At 31.8% G+C, this 26991-nt stretch overlaps 3 protein-coding genes and 1 pseudogene across 3 annotated transcripts in view; 2 read left to right on the top strand and 2 right to left on the bottom strand.

Moving 5' to 3' along the window:
- Positions 1 to 5752, bottom strand: part of LOC111629973 (cytoplasmic polyadenylation element-binding protein 1-like) — a 72641-nt gene extending 66889 nt beyond the window's left edge. Inside the window, exon 1 of the mRNA XM_023373947.1 lies at positions 5621 to 5752. Coding sequence (XP_023229715.1) covers positions 5621 to 5650 — 30 coding nt within the window. The 5' untranslated portion in view covers positions 5651 to 5752. The remainder of the gene's footprint in view (positions 1 to 5620) is intronic.
- A 6719-nt stretch (positions 5753 to 12471) lies between these two features.
- Positions 12472 to 14815, top strand: LOC111629831 (proton-associated sugar transporter A-like). Its single transcript, XM_023373743.1, has 3 exons — positions 12472 to 13834; positions 14358 to 14533; positions 14597 to 14815. The coding sequence occupies exons 1-3, from the start codon at positions 12472 to 12474 to the stop codon at positions 14813 to 14815; spliced, it is 1758 nt and encodes a 585-aa protein (XP_023229511.1).
- Positions 14816 to 15683: 868 nt separating this feature from the next.
- Positions 15684 to 17390, top strand: LOC111629823 (annotated as a pseudogene).
- A 461-nt stretch (positions 17391 to 17851) lies between these two features.
- LOC111629879 (amiloride-sensitive sodium channel subunit beta-2-like) lies at positions 17852 to 26955 on the bottom strand. Its single transcript, XM_023373805.1, has 10 exons — positions 26880 to 26955; positions 26679 to 26797; positions 26138 to 26298; positions 25775 to 25876; positions 25588 to 25696; positions 21878 to 21953; positions 21571 to 21625; positions 18611 to 18663; positions 18465 to 18540; positions 17852 to 18157 (listed from the first exon to the last, which is right to left on the bottom strand). Exons 1-10 carry the CDS (start codon positions 26936 to 26938, stop codon positions 17975 to 17977), a joined length of 993 nt encoding a protein of 330 aa, XP_023229573.1. The 5' UTR covers positions 26939 to 26955; the 3' UTR covers positions 17852 to 17974.
- Between the last annotated feature and the right edge of the window lie 36 nt (positions 26956 to 26991).

Below are 26991 nucleotides of genomic sequence, written 5' to 3'. Positions count from 1 at the left end.
AACAAATAAACTGCCCAACAAATACCCTTAAACAAAGGAAAAGTACGTCCTTTATGAAGGCATAGAGCCACTACATGAAAATGAAAATTAATGAATACACTGTGTACAGTAATTTACCTGATAAGACAGACCTCAGAAAAATACTTTATGAGAGCTTTTATACTTTTATAAAGCTGTCTATAATGAAAATTAATTAACTAAGGATTTTTTGCCCTGCCAAGGTGTGGACCAGTTATCCGGAGTGCTAAGTTATCGAGGGACGAGTTTTCGAGGTTCTACTGTATTACATTAAGCTACTCAGACAAACTGTATATTACTCATTTAAAATTGAGCTTCAGATTGAAAAAAACTGTAGACCTATAAATTCCTACTGATGTTCATCTATCTGTCTTTCCTTAATCTCAGGAATGGAGTTAGATAGGTGAAAGACAAGACCAGATTTGAAAACCTTAGGAGGCTCTGATTAACTATATACAAATTTCTGATGCAAACCAGAAATCATGTTATTTCAATTCAAAAATTTTCCGCTAAAAGGTGTTAGACAGATGACTGACACCTATTGTTAAAGGAAAAGTATGATGTACAGGGCAAGCACTTCTGATTTGAGGTGGAGAGCATATACTTTAATTTTTATTAGAGCATAAGTTTAATTTATTTAATTTATATAATACTGTACATAATTTATATAAAATGTATAATTTATTATTTATTTAATTTATTATAATAATTAAATATATAATAAATAATATAAAATAAATGTTATATAATTTATATAAAATAAAAATTGCATCGTGGCATTGTGATGATGTCACAATAAATAATTGCTTGTTTGATATAACACATCACTCAATAAGTCTCCGGTCTGACGCATATATGGCAACACTGTTGACAGACTCATATGATTTCTGGATAGTACCAACCTTCAAATGATATGTCAAAAGTTCATGACATTCTGACAATTAGTTTACAGAAGTTTTAGTGACCCCATTTTGTAATTTTCAAAACAATGGATAAAAAAGAATTTCGTGTATTGATTAAACATTGTTTTTTGATGGGGAAAAATACTGTTGAAGCCAAACAGTGGCTTGATAAGCATTATGGAGACTTTGCACCAGGGAAATCAACTATTATTGACTGGTATACTGAATTTAAATGCGGTCGTACAAACACTGATGATGCTGAACACTGTCACCCAAAATTGGCAGCTGTTCAGGAAAACAAAAAAAAAGTCCACAAAATAGTTTTGAGAGACTGTAAAGTGAAGTTGCGTGACATAGCTGACACCTTAAAGATATCAAAAGGTAGTGTGATTACAATTTTACACAAAATTTTGAGCATGCATAAGTTGCTTTTGAAGTGGGTGCCGCGTTTGCTCATACCGGACCAAAAACAATGTGTCAACGATTCAGTGCGCTCTTTGGAGCTGTGCAAGTGAGATAAAGAGGATTTCTTGCGTTGGTATGTGACAATGGATGAAACATGGATCCATTACTACACACCTGAATCAAAAAGATCATCAGCTGAGTGGACAGCAACCAGTGAAAGTCACCCAAAGTGACCAAATACTCAACAGTCAGCTGGCAAGGTTATGGCATCCGTATTTTGGGATGCGCATGGTATTTTGTTCATTGACTATCTTGAGAAAGGTAAAACTATCAATATCAAGTATTACATGGCACTATTGGATCGATTGAGTGTAGAAATCAAGAAAAATGCCCTCACATGCAAAAGAAAAAAGTGCTGTTCCACCAAGACAATGTCCCATGTCACAAGTCGATGAAAACNTGATGATGCTGAACACTGTCACCTAAAATTGGCAGTTGTTCAGGAAAACATAAAAAAAAAGTCCACAAAATAGTTTTGAGAGACTGTAAAGTGAAGTTGCGTGACATAGCTGACACCTTAAAGATATCAAAAGGTAGTGTGATTACAATTTTACACAAAAATTTGAGCATGCGTAAGTTGCTTTTGAAGTGGATGTCGTGTTTGCTCACACCGGACCAAAAACAATGTGTCAACGATTCAGAGTGCTCTTTGGAGCTGTGCAAGTGAGATAAAGAGGATTTCTTGCATCGGTATGTGACAATGGATGAAACATGGATCCATTACTACACACCTGAATCAAAAAGATCATCAGCTGAGTGGACAACAGCCAGTGAAAGTCGTCCAAAGCGACCAAATACTCAAAAGTAAGCTAGCAAGGTTATGGCATCCATATTTTGGGATGCACATAGTATTTTGTTCATTGACTATCTTGAGAAAGGTAAAACTATCAATAGCAAGTATTACATGGCACTATTGGATCGATTGAGTGTAGAAATCAAGAAAAATGCCCTCACATGCAAAAGAAAAAAGTGCTGTTCCACCAAGACAATGTCCCATGTCACAAGTCGATGAAAACAATGGTTAAATTGAATGAATTACGCTTCGAATTGCTTCCTCACCGACCATACTCTCCAGATCTGGCCCCCAGTGACTACTGGCATTTTGCAGATATCGAAAATATGGTCCAGGGAAAGAAATTTGGCTCAAATGAAAAAGTGATTGCCGAAACTGAGAGTTATTTTGAGAGCAAAGACAATCGTTCTACAAAAAAGGCATCGAAAAGTTAAAGGAGCATTGGAATGAATGTATCACTCTTGAAGGAGAGTATGTTGATGGATAAAGTCAAATTTATAAAAAAAAAATTGTTTTTCTTAGTTAGACCAGAGACTTATTGAGTGATGTGTTATGTTATCATATGTTGAATAGCAAGCAAANTTCATTGACTATCTTGAGAAAGGTAAAACTATCAATATCAAGTATTACATGGCACTATTGGATCGATTGAGTGTAGAAATCAAGAAAAATGCCCTCACATGCAAAAGAAAAAAGTGCTGTTCCACCAAGACAATGTCCCATGTCACAAGTCGATGAAAACTATGGTTAAATTGAATGAATTACGCTTCAAATTGCTTCCTCACCGACCGTACTCTCCAGATCTGGCCCTCATTGACTACTGGCTTTTTGCAGATATCAAAAAAATGCTCCAGGGAAAGAAATTTGGCTCAAATGAAAAAGTGATTGCCGAAACAGAGTTATTTTGAGAGCAAAGAAAAATAGTTCTACATAAAAGGCATCGAAAAGTTAAAGGAGCATTGGAATGAATGTATCACTCTTGAAGGAGAATATGTTGATGGATAAAGTTGAATTTATAAAAAGTTGTTTTTCTTAGTTAGACCAGAGACTTATTGAGTGATGTGTTATGTTATCATATGTTGAATAGCAAGCAAAATTTTATTAAATATGAATAAGGGATGTAATTCTGTGATATATAATTCCATGATATTTATTTGAATCATTATTAGGACAATATATGAGGCTGTAACAATGATTTAAATATCATGAATTTATTACACAATTACCTCTCTATGCAATACTGAATTTATTCAAAAATAAATTTTGTATAAAATCCATTGTGTGTACAGTGTTAGGGAGAAAAGGGGGTTGCCAAAAATACATTGTAAATGATGGGGAGCAAGAAGGTCAAGGTATTCTCTATGTAGACTTTAGTGGTATGTATATATTTATAATGGCATATAAATTTGTTCTTACATGCCTACTTATTAGTCATGTAAATAAATTATCAGTTAGAAAATATTTTCATATAGAACTTTTCATATTGCTTCAATGTCATATCGTACATGTAATTAAAGGAGACGGGTTTGCCAAAAGTACATTATTGTACACAACAGGGAGGGAGGATCAAAAATTGTACAAGTAATGGTTCCTAATACATTACATCAAACTTTGTCGACAGTTTAGTGGGAATATCATTGTTCACGAACAGGGTGCATTGCCTGGTCAACCAGTTTTAATACAAATGGATAAGCAAACCAATGATATAGCCCATTTCATTTGAAATGGCCTGTTATTGTCGCCTTTATCCAGCTGTATTAAAGTTACTTTACCAAACAAGCCAAAAGGATTTGCATATCTTGATATGTTGGTTGGCACCTGCTGAGTTTGACTAAATTTAAAACAACACTGAAATATATGAAATTTTGTTCAACATTAGGAAGAGAAAAATATATTATATAAAATGTTCACTGGGACCAACAATCCAGTTTGACTTGAGGGATTTGAGATTAGATGTTTTACTACACAATGCTGACTGCAACTTATCCATCAGCATTTATTAACTATTCCAACACAGTTTAGACTGGCATTAGAAACTGGTTATTTCAAAGACTTTTTCTAGACTCACTCAATTGCAGGTTTAGACAGTGTTTTGAGTGGAAGTCATCACATTGATTTGTTAATGCAAAGTTTAGATAAAAATGGATACTGTTCATTTGATAAATGTTATAAATAGAATTTGACAAAATTATTCATTTGTTTCTCAAACACAAATAAGTGTCACAAATTACAACATTTGACATTTTACCATCTTTATTCAGTTGATATGTGTAGTGTTACACGTTTTGGGCTCATTCTGTCCCTCATCAGTCAACTAAAGTAATAAAAGAAGCATACATAAAATATAACATCATACAGAAAGGTTTTTTTATATAAAAATTGATGTAATATTTTATGTATACGACATATTGACACACCATATCAAATTAACAAAAAGATTAAGTACAAAATGTGTGAAATTTTTAAATAAAAATAAATGTAAGGAACCATAAACATTTTTTTTTTTAAATATATAAAACAAAATTTAAAGATCCAAAGAAATATTCCTAATGCTATTTATTATATAAAATTTGATTTTAGAAATTATTTTTTTATATTTCGATCATATTGTAATGAATTTACGCAACCTTATAGAAATCCTGTATGTTTTCTATGTAACATTTCCTAAAAACTTCATCCTGGATCATTTAGCTGATACCTCTTTATCCATATAATAATAATTCGTATTTATATATTTTTATTACCTTAGAAATTAAGACACAAGAAATTAAATAGCACACACTCGTATAAAGTTTATATACAACGTATCACAATGCGGATTTTTGTAATTGAAATAATTTTTATACACGTGTTAACGAAGTTTGACTCGTGCAACGCACGTGCAAAAAAATCAAAAAAAAATTGTACACATCATAAACATTATTCGAACAGTTTTAATTTTATTAAATTAATAATAATAACTAAAAAATTGTGATAAATAAGTAACACTTTTTAAAAATTTGGGCGCCTTGTTAAGCAGCTACATAATGACGTAATTCGTTTACAAGCAGACATTAGCCTTGCCCGCAGCGCCATCTGTCGTTCGATAATAACATTTGACAGAAGGGCAAAGCAATTTTGAAATTATTTATTTTTTTTTCTCTATTAGCGATTGGCTAGATCTTATTATTATTGTAATTCCCTGTATTTACGTGTGATTTATGACTTAATGTATTTTCGATAATAAAATTAAATATATTTTCAAAACGAATCGATTTAAAATCCATTCTAAAAATTACATGAAAATTCGTTTTTTTTTACCATAATTTATTACCGTTATTAAAACGTAAATAAGAGTTTATTTCTGTGTAAAGCCGATAAAGGCGCGCTCTGATATATATACTGTATATATATTTTTTTTTTACCCCGTTAAATTCGCGATAATAATAATAATTAGGCAAACCTTTCGATATTCGATTCTTTGATCTTGCATCTTTTACGAGAGGACGTTCGTTCCGATGACGTCTGTTTTGGAACGCTTTTAGAAAACATCGAATGACCACGAACGACAACCATTTTAAATTTTCTGCTTCTCTCAGCGTCAAGCTTGTTGGTGTCACGTGACCGAGTGTTGATTGTAAACGCGGTTATATAACATCCAATCGCTTGTTTAAAATCGTTATTATTTTAAATCTTAACGCGTTTACTCTAATCTCTAAAGTAATAAATTTATTTTTTATTTTGTGGAATATTTTACAATTTTTATTCGTCTATTTCGAATAAATTAAAAAAAAGTGGACGACGGGAAATATTCTGAGATGGCAACAGTGACGTGTTTTCTAAATTTAGATTAGGACCGTAGCGAACTCTTCTGTCGAATTACTTAACTTCGATTTTTTTTTTAATTTTTTTGTTTTATTTACACTTTATGTACAAGAAAATAATTAAAATTTTACGTATATAATCTTTATTCAGTTATAAAACATAATACTAGTGAACATCCCGTCTTTTTCCTTTAATAGCTGTATTAAAAGCGAAACGCTATTGTCAAGCCGGAGCAAAGGTCATGTTAGTAATGGAGAGGAGATGGGGGAAAAAGACTGTAGTTGTCAAAACAAACGCGATGCGAAGATGAATGCGTAACGGATCAAGTAGAATGTCCGCCTGGGAAGATGAAACTCTGACACTAGCGCTCATAAACAATCGATCTAAGTTAAAAAGTCGAGAAAAAGGGAGAGATTAGACGGTTAGAAAAACATCACGTGCGATCATTAAAATCCAAAAATGACGGAAAATAGAAACAACGGGATAAATTATGAGCTCATGGTTTATAGTTTTATCAACAAACTCCGCTCAGAGTAGACAAAAAGGTTTGGATAGACGCCACGAAACCCGTGACCCGATTAAGTCTCGTCGATTAAGTCTTTCTCGTGACCCGATTAAGTCTCGGGTTTCTACCTAGAAACAAAAGGGAGACAGGACCAATCAAAAGGTGAGATTCGAATGTGAAATCCTAAAAAAAAAACCCGAATCTCAAGGTTAAGTGGCAGTTTTCCTCAAATACCTACGGCATTTGATCTGTATCGCATCCGCGGGATTACTCCTACTCATCCGACATCACATCGAGGAACTCGAAATTTGCCGGACCACTTCTCCTACCGTGTCTCTTCCCCTGGGCCCTCGCCATCTCCATCTCCATTACCATCAACGGTCGAGCGACTCTAAATTGTCAGTCATCGCACCCAGTCGCCCAATCTTCGAAACGAACTGTTATTTAGTATTGTGTAAGTTACTTTTATTCACAATAAACTCGTTTTATGTTCTTTGTCATCTTTGTTTCCAAATTCCCAGTTCTTAGACGTCAACAATCAGGTGTTGGGACCGCTTTTCAAAACAAAGGGCGAGATAGTTGCTTTTACTAACTTGTAAGTGTAATATATATTGATGATTTAAATAAACATTAAATGTAATGTATGTTGACGATTTAAGTGTTACATTTAATCTAATTAATTAATTAAAAATTGAGCCTAGAATCTCACAATAACTTACATCTATGCATACTTGTTTTATATTTTAGAAAAATGAAATAAAAAGTTCATTATTAATCAAGAAACTTAAAATTTAAGTAATTTTATTCCATATCATAGTCCTGCAAATACAATACACACTTGACTGATTATAAGTGAAATGCTTTACATTAATTTAAAATATGCATGAAAAATAGTTCGATATTAATTAATTTAAGGCAAATAACTGGATGGCCAAGATGGCTAAGCCATGTGCCTGCTGTTCTAGGAAACCAAATCTCAATCTGAGTCAGATCCACAGAAATATTAAGTAGTCTGGTCCAGATATGTCTCGCTCTGGGGGACCCGGGTTCGAATCCGAACGGGTCGAAAAATCTCCAGGAACTTTTCGAAGGGTGGTCCGTTCGGATATGTCGGGCCCCGCCCTTCACCACCCGGCAGCTCCATTGTGGGCCTGGCCGAACCCATAATGGGCTTGCAAAAAGAGGCCCTCTTAGTGTCCCACGGCGGAAAGAGTTAAAAAAAAAAAAGTAGGTCCAGATATGTCATATAGCGTTTGTCACCATTTGCATGCTCATGGACCATGCCAAATCTATAATACAATTCCAGTAATGATATACGTGTATGTATACTTATGGTATAATCAGAGTCGTGGCAATGTTAGATTTTTAGTCCACGGCGCATAAACGTTCGCGAGGCCTTATTATGCAAGGCCTTAGCAACAACATATTGGCATTTTCCCCTTAGTCAATGCAGTGCTATTAAACACGAGAACACTGCTTAATGTTTCGTTGTCACTTTGGTCACGATAGACGTCACTGTCGATGTTCTATGCACTTTAACCGAAGTGGAAGAACGAATCTCGAATGGCGTCGAAGTATTCTTCCGTAAATTGGGATGGAAAGTCAAGTCCAGTTGATTAAGTCGTAGCCGGGTGAAAGGTCAATTCCGGGTGGCTGTGTCACATTCGGTGAAAAGTCGAAATCCAGTGTAAGAAGGCCTCGTCAGAAAAAGGGTTTGTTTTCCAGCAGCAAAACAACCTTTTTCCATTACGCTCGACGGATTCGTCCGCCATTTCTTCGGACTCCTTTCTGTCGAGTCCCGTCTCACGTGACCGTGTCTCCACCGTCCATTCAGGAACTTCGGAATATTGCCACTCAACGTAATGGACGAGAGACGAGGCACTGTTGTCCGGAGTTATGACGACCGTAGGGTGTATGCGACTCCTCCTCCGCATCTTTCGGAAGCACCCGTATTACACGAGGCCAAGAGCAGGCGCCATCCTCAGGCTCGGCATGGTTCGAGGTGTGTCACTCCTTCAATTCTTTGAAATTATCCATTCTGCAAGAAAAATGAGCGAATATTGTGAAAATAGAACTTGCATTAATTAAGAAATATTCCTATTCTAATCTGAATTGTAACTTTGTAATGCAAAAACAACTGTTTTAATTCCTTGAATATTACAATAAAATCTCTATTTATTATATATAATAATTTTAATCTTTTCGACGATTTTTAATGTTCTATAGAGAAATTAGTTTATAAAAAATTGTACTATTCTGTTGACTACGGTAACAGAAAACATCTATGAAAATAGAGAAAACGAGACGACGAATGAACGCGAATTATTCTAATTTATTAAGATTCAGATGGGATATTAATGTATATACGTATGTAATATATAAACTATAACAATGAAAAGACCGATCGGCTCCCTCCAAAATAAATGAAAAGATAAGATTCCTCTGAAGAAAACCAATCAATCCTTATTGATCCTCTTTCAACAACAAGAAAATTTAATGTTTTAAAAATTTGGATTTTGTAGTTAATTTCGTGATCTCTGTCTGTAAAAAGTGGGATTTCGACGGATCATTGCACGATTTCAACGGCCTTCAACTGAAATCCTTACAGAAATCCTTACTGAAATGAAATGATTCTGTAAGGACCAGTTGAAGGTCTTCAACTGGTCCTTACAGAAACGAGCTATTCTAATCATTTCACATAGAGTTAGGATATGCTCGAACACTATCCTTAAATAGGGAGATAGTATGAGAAAAGATAGAAAACGGGATTAGAATTATAGGAAACAACGGTAGAATCTTGCAATACAAAATTAAAGCAAAGTAATATAAAGCAAACAATGGAACTCTGAATAATGACAGTTCCTTTTCGGAGCCAAATTCATTAAAAACTAGTTACTGATTGTGGATTCGCGCTTCACTAATAAGCTGGCCACGTAGAGTATTTTTCGGGTCGTCTTCGCGCGTATAACAGTTTCCTTGTAAAGATTTCTCAGGAAGCTCTTGGAAGTCTTGCTCTATCCCGAGAATCATTCTTGATCAATGGCATAAGGACATGGGAGCACAAGAGTTGAATTTTGCCGACTATTCTAATGCCCAACCATCACAAAACTTTGAGGTTTAAGAAAATTTTAAAATTCCTTTTTGTTACATTAAACTAAAAGTGACTTCCGGGCGTACAGGCATCCCCATCCTGACCCCGAAATCTTTTCAGCAGATTACAGCAGAGATCAGGCATGCTCATCAGAAAGAAAACAATGCTGAAAGTGCGAAAGTTTTTGAAAAAAAAAAAAAAAAACATTACGACGACTGTAGTGTAATGTGCCACGTTACGCTAATGGCCAACATGCTCGGAAGAATTGGCGAGAGGAAGAAGCAATAGACGTCGACTGATAGCTTCTTCAGCCCTAGTAATTAAAGGTAAGACATTAAACACGAGTTATCTTTTTATGAAACATTTACATAATGTATTAGACAGTTCGAACTGAGCATAAGGAAAGTATACGCTCTATCCAAACAAAAACATCTGAGATGTAAAAAAAAATCTAGCAGCGAGTTGCGTAACTTTCCCGGCTTTTATGAGATTTTATTTTAAAAATCACGTTTCGATTATTATTCACAATAAATAAAATTACATGTGGCACCATCTGTTATGAGATTTTGTTATAAAAACTTTATATATTTTTAATTTTTGATTAAAAATATATAAAAATATTTTACGGTAAAAATGGTTAGATTTCAAATGATTTCATATGTAAGAATTTATATTATTGCATATAAATTCCTATTTGTTAGTTAAATATAATGTTATATGACCTTTATAAATGATAATATAATCAGAAACTGGACTCTTTATCATCGATCTCTTGATTATGATTAGAAATGAAGAGAAGTTTCGTATTTCTTTCCTAAGGATAACTCAATTGAGAATGTCTCCTATCATACAAATTCCCAAGATATTTTATCATTTGATTAATAAAAAAAAATGTATTTATACTTTTATAAGTTAATTTAATAAATTATCTTACTTTTAATATCACAATTATTTTAAGAAATAAATATTTAAACTTGGATTTTATTTATTTACTCACATTCGTTAATGTGATGATGGTTTTGAAGGTTCGCTGTACATCCTCATCAATGTTTATCATCGTCAACAGATTTAGGATGATGAAGGAATTTTTCGGGGTGGTCTGTCTCGGATTTGTCCCTCAACACCCAACCAGATCCACAATGGCTCCCCATTATAGGCCCTATTGTAGGTCCATATTATAGGCCCTTTAGGCCCACATTATAGGCCCACAGAGCGGGAGAAATCCAAAAAAAAAAAGGTGGTGCCACGTTGAGAAACAAGCCGTTTTCGATATTAAAAATAAACTCAAATCACCAACAAGAACTTCTAACAGTATTAGAAGATACAGTTGGTTGAATGGTGCATCGATCATTGACGTCATACGTTTCCACCAATAACACGATCTGATACATAAATTACTTACAAGTTAAATACAACTGCACTCCCAATTCGGTCATATTAGCTGCAAGAACGTCCACAAACTGCAAGTATATAAATTCTTATATATAAATATTATTAAGCTTTAGTATTTAAGTAATATTTATTATTTAAAATGTATTTTAAGACATACATTTTGGTCTTTGCTAAAATCTTTAATAGGATAAAATGAGAAGCCAGACTCGTGCTTAATTTTTGCAGTCTGTTAACTCCAGGAATGACTTGAAAATTAATGATTTTTTTTAATGTTAAAGTAGTATTTTCGAATAGTTATTTATGTTTATATTGAAAAATATTACCATGTAAATTTTTAGTATTATTGATAATTAATTAATGATGATTATCACTCACGAAGACGAAGGAAACCGGCAGGAATCACATTAGAACATATGAAACGAGTTAATTTTAGGATTAAATGGCTAAAATAATTAATGTTTTAATTATAAGGCAACTCGAAAATATTTTAAAGATTTTCATTAAATTTATTAACATGTAAGAACTCTATTAATAAATTCTACTGAATTCCTTATTTTAAAATATAAGAAACAAGCTCGATTTTTATCTACATTGTCTAAATACAGATTTATGGATCTGCAGAGAAAATTGACAAGGCACCGAAGAAAAAAAGGGCCCAAAATCTTTTATGTAAAAAAATAATACGATCGTTTCTTTTAATACTTGGTGAAAATATATTTTATTAATTTAATTCATATATTATCGGAGAGATAGGTACTTTTGAAACAGGATCGGGCCTCATCTCTCTTTTCTGATCCTCCTCCTGTCGTATATTTTTAATGTGTATATTTTTCAAGTATATATTAAATAGAATAGCATAAGTAATTTTTTAAAAAGAAATTTTAAAATCAAATTTAAATATTTTGTTTTTAATTTTTAAAAAGGTATTAAATATAGAGAATACTGGGTTCGAGTTTCCCCCTAAACTTTGAAAATGTTCATCACGATATATAGATTCTCGTGGACTGTGATTTCAGTATAGATCCGGATCCCAATGAATTTTTCTTGAAAAGTCTGCTGGGCTTCGTCTTCATCATCTAGCCCACATTCGTCCAAGAGAATTTGCCATGCCTATAATGGGGGCCTGAACTGATTTTATGGTGGACCTAGAAAAAGGTCCAGAGGATGGAAAGATAAATAATAAAAACAAAATGCCATAGCGACTCAATGAGCGAATGGCTAAACTTCCTCTTATTGGATTAATGGAATAAGACAGTGAGCAATTTGCAAGGGTACCTTCCGGGAGAATTTCTGTAGAAAAATGGCCCGTATTTAAGTGTTATACGCGTGAAAGAAACTCGGTAAACTACATGTGATAATGCTCGAACCCGTGATCAAAGTATTCCGTGGTGTTATACACTCAACCACTGTAGGCCAAAATTCCTTTTAAATCTACTAATGTTTTTCCTTTTTTTCAATTTACAGATGAAATAAAATTTAAAATTTGTATACACTTGCGAAGATGAATTTAAACATCAATTATCTCAGCCTTGTAAGAGAATTTAAAGACAAAGCAGCATGCTCCGTTTCTCAAGCAATGGAGGTAATTAAAGAAAAATCGAAGAGTAGTTTGCATCTTGCTAAAGAAAATATTCGTTTTCATTCAAAAACAAAGTCGTACGAAGATATATTTAGAAGAAAAACCAGCTGCGAATTGATGATATTGAGTGGAGCAGTTTGTGGTATCGAGTTTTGTTACGCAGCAGAAACCGCATTCGTTACCCCTATTCTTCTTTCCCTTGGTTTAGATGTCAAATATATGACTATGATATGGTGCTTAAGCCCTCTTATTGGATTCTTCACGACACCTTTACTAGGATCATTAAGTGATAGTTGCACTTCGAAATATGGTAGGAGAAGACCTTTCATCATCATGTTTTCGGTTGGTATAATTCTGGGACTGATGTTAGTACCAAATGGCCATTTACTGGGACTGGCTATGGGCGACAAACGATACAACGAGAGCGAAAGCTTTAATTATAGTAATACAACCGAGACGATACACTCTGATCATGTTAGCACTTACCCTATTGGAATCACTTTCACAGTTATAGGAACCATTCTTCTGGATTTTTGTTCTGATGCTTGTCAATCTCCAGCACGGAGCTACTTGTTGGATGTCACTATTGAAGAGGATCATTCTCGAGGATTGAGCATCTTTACAATAATGGCTGGATTAGGGGGTGCCATTGGTTATTCAATGAGTGCCACCAGATGGGAAAGTACATTCTTTTCTTCGTTTACAGATAATCACGTTCGGATAGTGTTCCTTATGGTATCCGTTTTCTTCTTAGTAGCTGTGACAATTACAGTCACATCATTTAAAGAAATTCCTCTAAGTTTTTTCCAAGAACCAGATTCAATTAGTTACCAAACTTTTATAAACGAAGAAGAATTACAATACATTCGTTTACATAGTTTGCAAACATGGCGTAAAAGCAAAACTGCCGAGTCTACAGAGGTTGAGGATTACGTAACGAATCGTGTACTTGATGAAATTGTATCTTCAAATTCTGTAGAAGAAAATATTATCGAACATCCTACAGTAGTGGAGTATTTTAAATCCATAATCAAGATGCCAAAATCACTTCGAATTTTATGCCTAACTAATTTGTTCTGTTGGATGTCATTGGTTTGCTATTCTTTGTACTTCACAAATTTCGTCGGAGAAGTAGTTTATAATGGTAATCCCACTGCAGCGCACAATTCGCCAGAATATATTCGCTATCAAGACGGAGTAAAATTTGGATGTTGGGGAATGGCTCTTTATTCTCTTTCCTGCTGTAGCTATTCGTACTGCATTGAAAAATTAATCAGCAGATTTCGTGAGTTCTTTTATATTTTCCTAATCTATAGTATCATATATTCTCTGTATCAGAATGGAAATATATGTAATTGAAATACAAATAGAAAATAACTTGAAGATCCGCAATTGTAGGATGAATAGATGGATTGATAGGATACGCAACTCAACACAAGGCGATCTGTCAAAGGGTCCCTCTCAGGCGGACTTTTTAAGGTCCTATTTAGGTATTAGAAACGCGAAGAAAACCTGGAAACTCCGTTTGTCAGGGGCGAATCCAAGACCAACTACCAAGAATTTTACCCATTTGATGGGTGCAATTGTAAGGAATTTAATTACGTAAATGTAGTTAGAACAATATAGATAAAGTTAAATTACTTGAAAACCAAGAAGAATAAACCTTTTATGTGTAATATAATTAATATTCTATTAGATTTTTCGCATAAGTTTCAAGCCGTTTTCTATCTGTATTGCAATTCCTATATTCCATATTCTTGTAACCAATGAATATATATCAATAACCAAAACATAATTTCCTTTCAAAGGTGCAAAATCCGTTTATATATGTGGCCAGTTAGTTTATTCTTTGGGCATGATATTTATGTCACTTTTTCCCCATCGAGCTGGCGTTATTATATTTTCGACTACAGCAGGCATCATGTATGCCACCCTCTTTACCTTACCATATATACTAATAGCCAGATATCATTGCGCGGGTAAGGTAAGTAAAATTCCATATTTTGTTTAAGAAATATTTAAATAATAAAAAATTCATAAATTTTAGTTTGAGGAAGAGGAAACTACGAGAAATCAAGTGAGAGGTATAGGAACAGACGTTGCAGTAGTCGGTAGTATGGTATTTCTGGCTCAATTCATCTTATCTTCTTGCATGGGAGCCATTGTAGATGCGTGTGGATCGAGTGTTGCCACAGTTTGGGCTTCTGCTATTTTAAGTTTCTGTGGTGCTTTATCTGCAACACAAGTTATGTATCTTGATTTATAAAGTAAATTGTACAAATTAAAGCTTAAATAATTAAATAAAGAATAAATTACAAGTCGTTAGTTTAAATTTTAATAAAGCAAATATCCAAGGGCGCTAGGGATTTCTCCGGGCCCGGAGAAATCTCTAGCGCCAAACTCCTTTCGTGTTAAATTTTTAAAAGAGTTTATTGTTTCACACAGAAACGTCTACATTTTATCCTTCTGTTGTAAAGCCTTAATGTTTCTTAGACTCTTGTTTAATGTATGTGGTATGACGCTGTGCAAGAAAGTACTACTGCCACAATAAGTACTCCATTCATTCCCTATAAACGCTTTATTTTTCGGGAGAGTCTTGAGTGTTTACTAATTTTTAGTGTATGTATTTTGTACATTGTGGGTGTTTGGTACAGCCATGTATGATGTACTGTATAGAATTTTGTTTTGTTTGTCAATAATGTGATGTTTGGTCTGTTGTGTCTATTAATATATACTTTTCTAAGTTTTAGTATTTATGACCTAGACTTGTATGGCAATTATGAATTCTTTTGATTCTCTAATAAACATTCATGAGTCAGCCAGCAGTTTGATGCAATCAACGTGATCCTGGCTGAGATCTTTGGAATGCCTACCATGGAGGCCTTCTGAGCACAAGACTACCTGATGGTGTCTGTGCATTTTGTGTACTATGTTAGATCCAGGTTAGTGTTTAGTCAGCAGGGATGTCAAAGATACGGCCCGCGGGCCATGGCTGGCCCTCGAGGCAGTTAATTAGTTGCGGCCCCGACATTAATTCAATAATACTATTTGTTTATTTTTTATTATGTTGATACTAATGAAAATGTGATATTTTGTATTTAAACAAATAATACGTAATAAACAAAATTATTAAACTCAATTGTTTGATTTGCAATAAGATGATTGCCGTTTGTATAGAATTTAATGTGAAAAGACACTATGAAACGAATCATAAAGACAAGTTCGAGTTATTTACCGACGAAATTAGGCAAGAAAAACTGGCATCTTTGAAAACTAAACTTATGGGGCAACAATCATTTAAAAAAAAAATCAAAAACTGACAGTGAGAATGCATTGAAAGCTAGTTATTCGATCGCACTAAAGATTGAAAAAAAAATCAAAAGCTTTCAGTGACGGCGAATTTTTAAAAGAATGTATGCTAGACGTGGCCGACATTTCATTCCCATCACAGAAACAAGTCATTTAAGAAATACCCCTGACTAGAAATACAATTGCTTCCAGTGTAAATGAATTGGCAGAAGATTTGGACTTTCAACATAAAATTAAAGAATTTATCTGGTATTCCTTAGCAGCCGACGAAAGTACAGATATCAGAGATACATCGCAGCTTGCTGTATTTATTTGTGGAATTGATGAAGATATTAACATCACAAAAGAGTTGTTGCAGTGCATACCATTGAACAGTACTACCACAGCTCAAGATATTTACTCAGCAATTGAGCAATTAGTACCAAATTATGACTTGGATTGGAGTAAATTCTGCAGTATTACCACAGATGGGTCACCATCCATGGTCGGTAAAAATGCTGGTATTGTCACAAAAATACGGAACAAAATTTTAAATGAAATTAAAGGTGAACGACCCAAATTCGTTGTAATTCATTGTATTGTACATCTCGGCCTCTAAAGTGCTGAAAATGGATCATGTAATGAATCCCATAATTAAAACAGTTAATTTTATTAAAAGTAGAGGACTAAATCACTGCCAATAAACACAATTTTTAAACGATCTTGATGAAAAATGTTCAGATATTCCCTACTTTGCAGAAGTACGGTGGCTTAGTCGTGGATCAATGCTTAAACGATTTTTTAAATTGCGTAAACATGTTGTTACGTTTATGGCTCAAAAGGGCAAACCGATGGAACACAGTGATGAATGGTGGCTTGACTTTGCGTTCTTAGTAGATATGACGGAACACTTGAATAATTTGAACGTTAAACTTCGAGGAAAAAATGTAATCGTTACGCAACTGTACTCAAGTGTTCAAGCTTTCAAAATAAAGTTGTGGGAATCGCAACTGCGAGAACAAAAACTTGACCATTTCCCTAGCATTCGTGAAATTAGCATGTACAATGCAGATAAATTAGCAGATTTTTCTTACCGTTTGCTTGATCTTATTGCCGAATTTGATAGTCGTTTTGTACATTTTCGCGAGCTCAATACCTACGACTTTCTTCTTTTTAATGATCTGTTTACGTTCGATATTAGTAAAGCACCGACTTACTTGCAAATGGAACTAATAGATTTGCAGTGTGATACTGCTTTAAAAAGCAAGTTCAATGAAGTTGACATTTTGGCATTTTATACGAAGTACTTCAAAAATTAAAATAGCTATCCCAACTAAAGGAACCATGCTGCCCGCATTTTATGCACGTTTGGAAGTTCATATGTGTATGAACAGTTGTTTTTAACAATGAAGATTAATAAATCTAAATACCGTTCAAGACTTACAGATGAACATCTTCAGTTCATTTTGAAAATCAATACAACATCGTTGACACCAAACATCGAGGAGATAATAAAGCGTAGAAGAAGTCAAGTTTCTGGAACCTCAAAATAATATTTTGGTTTAATACATCTCTACTTAAAAAAATTATAATTTTTTTTCTTTAATAAAATCATTCTTTGTATACTTCTTATTTATACTTAGTATTACATTTGCATTTTATTTTTAATCTGGCCCGCTGTCATACTCGAGACAAAAAATTGGTACTTAAGGAGTTTGAGTTTGACACCCCTGGTTTAGTGTGTTTAATGTTTATTGTTTTTGTTTGCAAGAGTTATTCTTATTAATTAAGGGGGTATCGATGGAGTGTATCCTACATAGCATAAATGGCACCAGTAAATACTGGTGCCTTTATGCCGTAGGATACTAAAAATAAAGATTTCTATTAAATTTGAAACATGTCAAATCGGAAACGTTATATGATAAGTGATTTTGTGTTATATCTAATTGCGTTATGTTGACTCTATGGTATAATACGGCATATTTACAACATTCAACATTTATTTAAGGTTTTTAACATTTTATTTAAACAAAATTGTTCATAAAATATTCAAAAATAGCATCATCAATCGAGGAAACAACACTGCATCTTCTTAGACGTGATTAAATTTTTATGAAAAATAAATAAATAGCACTCTTTATCTATGAATTTGTGAGGCCATTATGTGCCTTACTTTAGAAGATTTTCTTTTTCTTCTTTTTTTATTCAAAGGGAACATTAATATTAAAATAAGTCGCTCCAGAAACTCATAAAATGCAACTAATGATATCCCCAACCATATGCCAACATATCCGCCTAAGTAGCTGAATAATTCAAGAGGCTAAAAATAAATAAATATAATAAAAAATTTATATAAAATATATTATTTATAATCAATTAAAAAGTATAAAATTCAATAAACCTATTCAGTAAATCTAATTAATCTCTCTTGACAGCTGCTACAAAATAGTTTTGTATAGTAGCACGCAATGTTAAATACAGGAAAAAAATATATTTTTAATTGATTATTTTATTAAATTACATTTTAAATACATTAATAATACTTTAAAATTTTATTGAAACAATTCTTTTTTTATTTATAAACTATATTAATTATATAAATATACATTCAAAAAGTATGCACTTACTCTATACTTTGGATAATTTTTATATATAGTATGTTCCATTGTAGAAAAATAGATTCTAACACGTACCAAATTCTTCCTTTAAAAAATTAAATTAAGTTAAATTTTAAAAAGTGATAATAAATTTAAAATATTTAATAAAATCTCACGTGATAATTTCTATTTTTTCTTTTCTCCACGTATTCAACTCTAATGGAAGATTCTACAAATGTTAAGTTAAAAAATTAAATTATTTATCGATATACTTTTAAAAAATCTTATTTAATTTACATATTTATAAAATTATTTTATACTTATAAAAATTTTTTTATTAATATCAATATCAAACAAAACTGAACAATGCCCAAGTTCTACAGGAGATGATATGAGGATTTTTTACATTGCGAGCGTATATTAAGTCATTGTAAACAATAGAACATAATGCTTTAATACTTGTATATATAATTTCATTAATATAATTTCCTACAATCGATAGTTCTTGTAATAATATTGTTTCAGTTCCATGTGCAACGATACGTTGCCAGGACACGCGCATAATCGTTAATTTTATGCGAAAAAAACTAGTTTAAAATGTTTACAAACAATTTTTTATAAACACAAACTTGAAAATATAATAATTCCACAATATTTTCATCGTTTTCAGTTAAGACGATTCGCACACAATGATATTTCGTGCGTGTTACAACGTGGTGAACCTTCAGGTTACTCTTAAAACAAACACGATTTTACTTGTTAAAAGTGTATAAATGCAAAATTTTTATGATTTTATTCCATAAATTTTAAGTTTAAAGAGATTTCGTTAAAAAAATTAATAAACAATAGGAAAAAATTCAGTCAAACCTGCGAACAATGGAAACTGTTTGGAGATTATTTTGTATGGATTATTCATTCCTGAAATACGGTCGCAGTTTAGACGATAATTATCACTGTATTATACAAAATTATATAATAAACTAAGCCACAAATATTGAATATGTGTTATATTGATATTAATCGCGAAGCAAATTAATAGGGGAGAAAAAAAACCTTTTAACACTAACATGACTTTACCATTAGATCTTTTAAAATTTATAGTAAACTCAATTTTTTTTATTATGACAGGTTTATGACTGAATTATTTAGATAAAATGAAAAAAAAAAATACAATTTTTTCTTACAAATTTCTTAGAAATGTATTCTATAATAAAGTAATGGAATCTCTTATATTGTTATGAATGAAGAATTAAAAGAAGTGAACCATAAATTTGAGTATTGATTTATGAACATTTATAGATTTTTATATGTGAAAGTTGTTAAAAATTGATGCAGGATTTTTTTTTCACTGGATAAATGTATTGATTTCATAATTATATTGCTTTAAATGCAGAAGTTTCTTTATAAACTTTGTGCTAAAATATTCGAAATTAAGAAAAATGAATCATAAATAAGGTAAAAAAAAATCGGTATTCATATATTGCTGTTGAACCTCAATATAGAGGAAGCAATACAGTTATATCTGGGTAAATTGTCTATTGCCCGGATTTGACTGAGGCTGTAAATGATTTGTAAATTCACATAATTAAAATTTTAAAAATAAACAATGTGAACATAATAATAACATTCGCATCTTCTCCAAGTGATTAAGTAATAAAATAAGATTCAAAATTCTGTTAATTTGACATTGATCTGATGTCATAATCAACTACAGACTACTAATTATATGAGATATGATAAGTAATACAACGTATATTGTGATAAATTGCGAGAGAAACAAATACTATACTTTCTAACAGGGCGATCAACAATGACTGCCGACGCGCTCCCTTGCGGATATTCCACGCACTAATAATTTAAAATTTTTAAATACCGTATTTCAACGGATGACTTGGTGCGTTGTTTCTGTGAAATGCATTATATTGCGGTCCTTAAAATAAAGAATCGGCAATAATTGATGATTTTCCAAAATTTGGAAAAAAAAACCTTAACAATTTTTGGTGTATTCAGAAGTAATTTATTAGATAAGAGTATCTTCATTCATTTTTGGCTGTTTTTACTCAAGGGCACTCTAATAGGCCTCAGGCCTGAGGGCATGTTTTCCATACTCATCGTAGATTCGGTCGGGCCTAAAATAGAAAAGACTGGGTAGTGAAGGACGGGGTAAAGCTCAGTTTTTCAAAGTATTGCTTGTCTTTTTATTTTTATCTATTCGCCGGATGCATAAAATAATAAAATAAAAAAAAATTATATATGTAGAACAAATGAAGAATAGAAGAATATAGCGTGACTTGTATCAATGCTTTATTTTCAATGAACTAAAATGGATGAAATTAATAATTTTAAAAGAAATCGAAAGTAGGTGAAGGTTAAAAACCGAAATTACAGTCCATAAAATCTAGATTTTACTACCTAAAAGTTATTATTATAAACAGATTTTTAGCAATTCATTTATTATTTGAATTATTACATACTAACCGACAGATTCAGCATTAAAAACAAGCAAAAAGTAGACTATTAAAATATTTACACTGCATACAATTTTTCTAAATTTAAAAGTCTGTACTTTTTTGATTCCGGATCCTCCAAAGTGGTAGAGTGCCATCTTAACTACTCGGCCATCCGGCCGTCGATTTTTATATATTAGAATATGTAAAAGATGTAAAACACATATTATTATAGTATAAAACTTAATAATAAAGCTGAAAACTGTAACACAATCAGAACAACAATAGAAAAACCATCAATTCTATCAAATAACTCTAACCTGAACTAGAGTCATAAATTATTTAATTGTAGTAATTAAATAATCTTTACTGCTCTACATAGCAGAGTACACAAAAATATTTATTCTATAAATACAAAATTTCGTAGTAAACATGGTTATTATTAATTAGTAACGTAACTAGGATCGAATTACAACATGCAATACTATATTCACCTGTTAATGTAATCACTAGCGGCGTGGATAAGGAGCAAACTTTTAGATATTCATGTATATAAGTTTGTCATATTTAAATTCTTTTCCTGTATTTATTTACTTTTTTCTTTATTAATTTATTTACACAAAGAGGTCTCTTACCTTCCTTGGTTACGCTAGCACCATTAATTAATAAATTTACAAATTATTGATTACCTTATCTTTTCGAGGCCAAGCAGAAGAATCAGAAGTTACTTTAAATGAAGTTTGTCTGAAAAAAATTAATTTAAAATCAATAAAAAATACAGTATTAATTTTCAAGAATTTCAAACAATTCTATAAAATTTAAATTTTTTGTAACGAGTTAATTAATAACGCCTTTTCCCTCATTGATAATAGAATTGACAACCTTCTAGATAAAACTTTATACTAGAAAATTATAATACTTATATGGTAGAATTTGATATTTAGTAAATAAATAAATTTACAAATATAAAAATTATACTGATTTAAAATTTCTTACTTGCACGGAACTCTACACAAAGAACGACAATAATCCATTGTTAAGTTACTGACTTTTTCAGCACATTCTTCTTTTTCTAGAGTTGCAGAAGTGGAAGGAATGTTTAAAAATAACGAAAAATGTGGTCAAAAATAAAGAAAAAATAAAAAAAAAAGTTTAGAAAAATTCCAGTGCAAACAAAACTAGATTTATGACAACATTCAGTGCAGAATTCTTGCAGTGTGAAATTGCAGAAATAACAGAAATGGATACATGTTTTTTTGTCTAGTCTAATTATTAAGTGATTGTGTTGAAAATAATAAAATAAAATGCCAATTGTTTTTAATTAATAGTTTTAGCTTCTTTCTATATGCAAAAATTCATCCCTTTAAAAAAGAAATTACTATTTTCTGTATCGTTTAACTGGACAGCAGCATTTTCATTGGTTTCTTCTTTCTTGTTTCCTGTATTCACTCCATCAAAAAACGAAAAAATATTTCAATTGATTTATAGTTAATACCGATGATCAACACTATTTAAGACTGTGGGCCTATATTTATATTTATGGAATAGTTTTCAATGTATATATATTTTTTGAATGCAACACATTACTTTATTCATGATTAAAAACTACTTGAACTACTTTTCAATTCAGGAAATTCATAGAAATTAGTTTTAGAAGCACATATTTTATATCTAAAACTTAGTTTTTTATAGTTTTATTTAATGCACAAAATTTGTAACATTTACATGAAAATTTTTAAGTTTTATGCAAATACGTGTTTATGATTTCGTTGAAGAATAAAAGCACTTTTGAAGATTAATATTTCTGATAAAATAATTCTTGAATATTCATCCAAGAAACTATTCAAAGGATTCCACAACGTAATTAACGAATCATTGAATAATAAACCGAATTAATCATCATTATTTAATGATAACAAGGCTAAATGGCATATTGAATGACTAACAAGATAACTTCAATCCTGAAACTACACAGAAGACAGGTTATCTCATGAACGGTACTATGTACAGATTTACATAATATGTATAATTTATCAAGAATATGTATATATATATATACAAGTAGATAACTAGAGGAAATGCATACGATATTTTAAAAATATAAAATATTTAATAGGAATTTATTCATATCAATTGTTTCTACAATTAAATATTATACTTGATTATCATTGACAAAAAAGTTACACACGAAGAAAGAAGTCTTAAAATCGAATCAAACTTTATTAGTGCATACTTAATGGTCATGATAATAAATGATTTCGATACGAAGGCAAAAAGACAATTTCCTGTAGAATTGCAGGACAATTGAAAACGAACCTGTAGTACTTATACAACCTCCTCTTGCTTGGGACTTGAATACATGCGACGTGGATTAAGCATGGAGGCATACCGGCACTGTATGCTATCCTGCATAGATTTGTCCATACATGTTGCAATTGCTTGCTGCTCCAGATTATTCATTCTCGAAGTGACCGAAGCTGGTATCTTTGTGGCCATTTGATTCCATAAATGCTCGATTTGTCTCCGGAAGATCAATGAACTGGGGTTCCAGTCTGTGACTGAACTAGGGTTTTCAGTCTTGAAAACTCCTAGTTGCAGTGTCCGAACATTATCTTGCTGGAAAACAGCTGTTTGCATTCCTGCTAAATAATGCAACACATGAAGGTGCAAGAGTTTTTGAACATACGTTGAGTTACCAATCTTCCTCGCACTATTACTAGGGTTGACCAACGGTCATACGAAATGGCTCCCCAGACCAGCAATGTGTTTCTCAATATTAAAGAAGATGTTAAAGTGTTCATCAATGGTCCCTCACACTTTAATATGGTAAATATCTAATCACAGACAGTACTGGGATTCTTTGTTAAAGACGATACGTTGCCAGTCCATAGAAATCCATGCTTTTTTCTCACAGCAGCAAATAAAGTCTACGATGTTGAGTGCTAATGACAAGATGGCAAAAGATTGTCGTGAATACAAATTTGTCTTTGCTAGTCGCTTGTCAATGTTACGGGAAGAAATGGCTCTGTACTGAGATTTCCAGTTGTCTGAATAGCGGACAAACGCCATTGCATCTGTCTGTGCTTGTCTCACGATCAGATCACTTGTGCTGGTGATGTGTCTGGAGCACAGAACCTGCCCGACTTGTAAGTATGCTCTCACGTATGTATTACCCCTACTATCTCGTCACAATCCAATTAGACTAGCCCAAATGGCAGGAAATTCGGCAAAATAGCTATCCCACTTCTTTCAACCGGCCTTTCTCAAGCATTGTGTCTTTGTGTCGTACAGGCATTCGAAGACCTCCAAACAACAGATACATTAAAACATCTGCGAGAAGATATACTAAAATACAGTAAGCATTTGCGAGCCGTTTTATAAGCTACTAGGGTAGTAATTTCAAGATATTTTGGTGGTATTACCTGAAAGACAATCGGATCACAAATGTAATAATTAACATATCTGTCTGAGGCATAGTTGCAGTTATCGAATAAATCTATCTGAGTGCGTAACTATTTTTGTCAATGAGTATTTAAGACCATTCAATAAAATTGAATCATCTTTGAACTTTGCGAATTTAATATAATCAATTTGATTATAGGAAACTTCATAAAAATAAGGAAACAACATAATGGTGGATCAATGATAAAAAAAATGATCTGACCCAACTTATCCATGTATTATCCAAGCATATATTAGCTAAATATCAAGTTTTACATATCCAACGAGCAATTATCTTTTGTGACAGCATCACAATGCAGGTCTGGAAATTTAATTTTAGTGGTGTCATGCCCCTGTATATCATACTTTTCCTGTTAACAAGAGAGTCATGCCAATCATCTATCAGTTCAGTTTCATGAGAAAATGTTTGAATTAAAATAACGTGACTTAATATATAGTTAATTGGTGCCTCCGACTCCTAAATTTTCCATTCATACTTTTTAAATTCATCTATCTAACTCCGTTCTCGAAATTAAAGATGGACAGACAGAATTTATAAGTCTGCAATTTTAAGATATGTCACTTCATTTGATCAGATATATTGGTTTATTGTGGCCTACAGTCTTAAAAACTGTCGATCAATAATATTTATATTCTGTAGTTTCTTCTAGCTACTTCTAATATCTTCTAACTACTGTACAGTATTAAACATATACAGGCAAATATATATATATTTTTTCAATAAATATAAAACATCATAGAAGCAATTTAATTGCAAATTTTATATGAAATTATATAAAATTAAAAAAAAATTGTTAAAATAATGGCAAAAGAAAACAATGTTAAATTTTTGAATTTAAAAACTGTGCTTTAAAAAAAATAATAATAATAATTAAAATATACAGGGTGTCCTAAAAGTCAGTTAACCATTAAATTACTATTTTATTCAAATACTTTCAAACTTTGCAAGCATTTTCTTGAAAAATTATGGTTAACTGACTTTTGGACCACCCTGTATAATCTTATGAATTTTCTTAAAAAATGAATAATTTTTCATACTGTTAACACATTTTTTTTTTTAATATAAATGCCAAGAATATTCCCGCTTCACTTCTGTTGATAATTCATATAAAACCATCGATTTAATGATGATGATTTTACACGAATAATCAACAGAAGTGATTTAAAATGTCATGCTGAATGTAATACTATGTTTAATTTATTTTTAAGGATATTTAACATGCTGTTTATTATAGGAGATTTACCAGGATCGTTAATTTTATCGGACCAGTCGTCGAAGAAGAGTCTAATGTTGTTCGTCACGTAATCACATTGTACCAACTGTTCGTGTTGGGAACATTCCGCTGTGCACATCTGTTTTAAAACAATTAATATATTTAATAAGTTATAAGATAATTTAATGATTTAAAAAAAAAATTCTTTAAGTTTTACTCTAGTGCTAAGTTTCCTATCTTCTATTCTTCTTTTCCATGGTAATTTATCATAATCTGTGCAGTTAGTTTTATATGGAAGAGTTAAAAGTTCATTGGTGAACTATAAGGAAGAAAAAATGCAATTTAGTATAGTAGACCCCCCTTATAACACTGTAGATAATTCCGTGTTATACGAATTCCATGTTGTACGAGTCACTTAAATTTTACAAATACACGTGCCCGGATGTGAACGGCTCACGTATTTGTAAAATCTAAGTGACTCGTACAACACGGAATTCATATAACACGGAATTATCTACAGTGTTATAGGGGGGTCTACTGTATATCATTCTATTATTGAGAAAAAGTAAATTATTTATACCTTTTGCAAGCCGAAATTATAACTAAAGCCAGGTCTTAGTTGGAATCCATCAGAAAATGGATCCGGATAAATTCTAGCAGTGTGAAATGTTATAAGAAATCCAGGATCTCTTGATGATTCCAGATATTCATCTTCTTCGGTATTTAATATTAAAATTAATTCTAAAAACATTTAAAAAAATAATGATTTTAATTTAAAAATTTAAATTAAAATTTGTAAAACTTGAGGGGGGAAATACAAAATATAGCAAAAATATTAATTATAAAACAGGCAGTCTCTTATAATCCAGTAAGATATCGCTCAAAAATATTTTAAATTAATTTAAAAGATGATTGGACGAAACAAGAAAAAGACACACCTACTTATTTAAATTTTCAACACGTCAACCAATCATCATCATTAAGAAAAAAATTTTTAAACTATCTCTTTATTAATATCTTTCGTAAATCGCGGAGGACTACTTATAAGTGTTTTATGTATTAATTAATAAAAGATTAAATATTATTGGAGGATTTTTACAAAATTAAAAATTAAAAATTACCGCTAAGTTCTTGCCAAACGTCCGATTCCGTAGCTTTAAGATAGTCGCCATTATCGTCTTGAGAAGAATCAAAACTATAACAGTTACCAAAATCTGGGTCGTAAAAATGGGCAAAACGGCTAAAATAAAATAAAAATATAAGAATTTATTTTAAAAAAAAACTTATTAAAATGTATATTATTATTAAATATTTTTACTTACTCTACACATTCTGCTTTACTCAATTTGGGATCTCCTTTGAAATCACAATAGAGAATCATTTCTGTTTTATTGTGTCCTAAATATTTTCTAGTGTTTAATTTATTTTCTTTCA

This window comes from Centruroides sculpturatus, unplaced genomic scaffold (genome assembly GCF_000671375.1).
Source record: "Centruroides sculpturatus isolate CEXI.00-Female unplaced genomic scaffold, Cexi_2.0 scaffold68, whole genome shotgun sequence".
Taxonomy (NCBI): Eukaryota; Metazoa; Arthropoda; class Arachnida; order Scorpiones; family Buthidae; genus Centruroides; species Centruroides sculpturatus.
The sequence above is the reverse complement of the archived record's forward strand: the minus strand, read 5'-3'. Positions and strand labels throughout refer to the sequence as shown.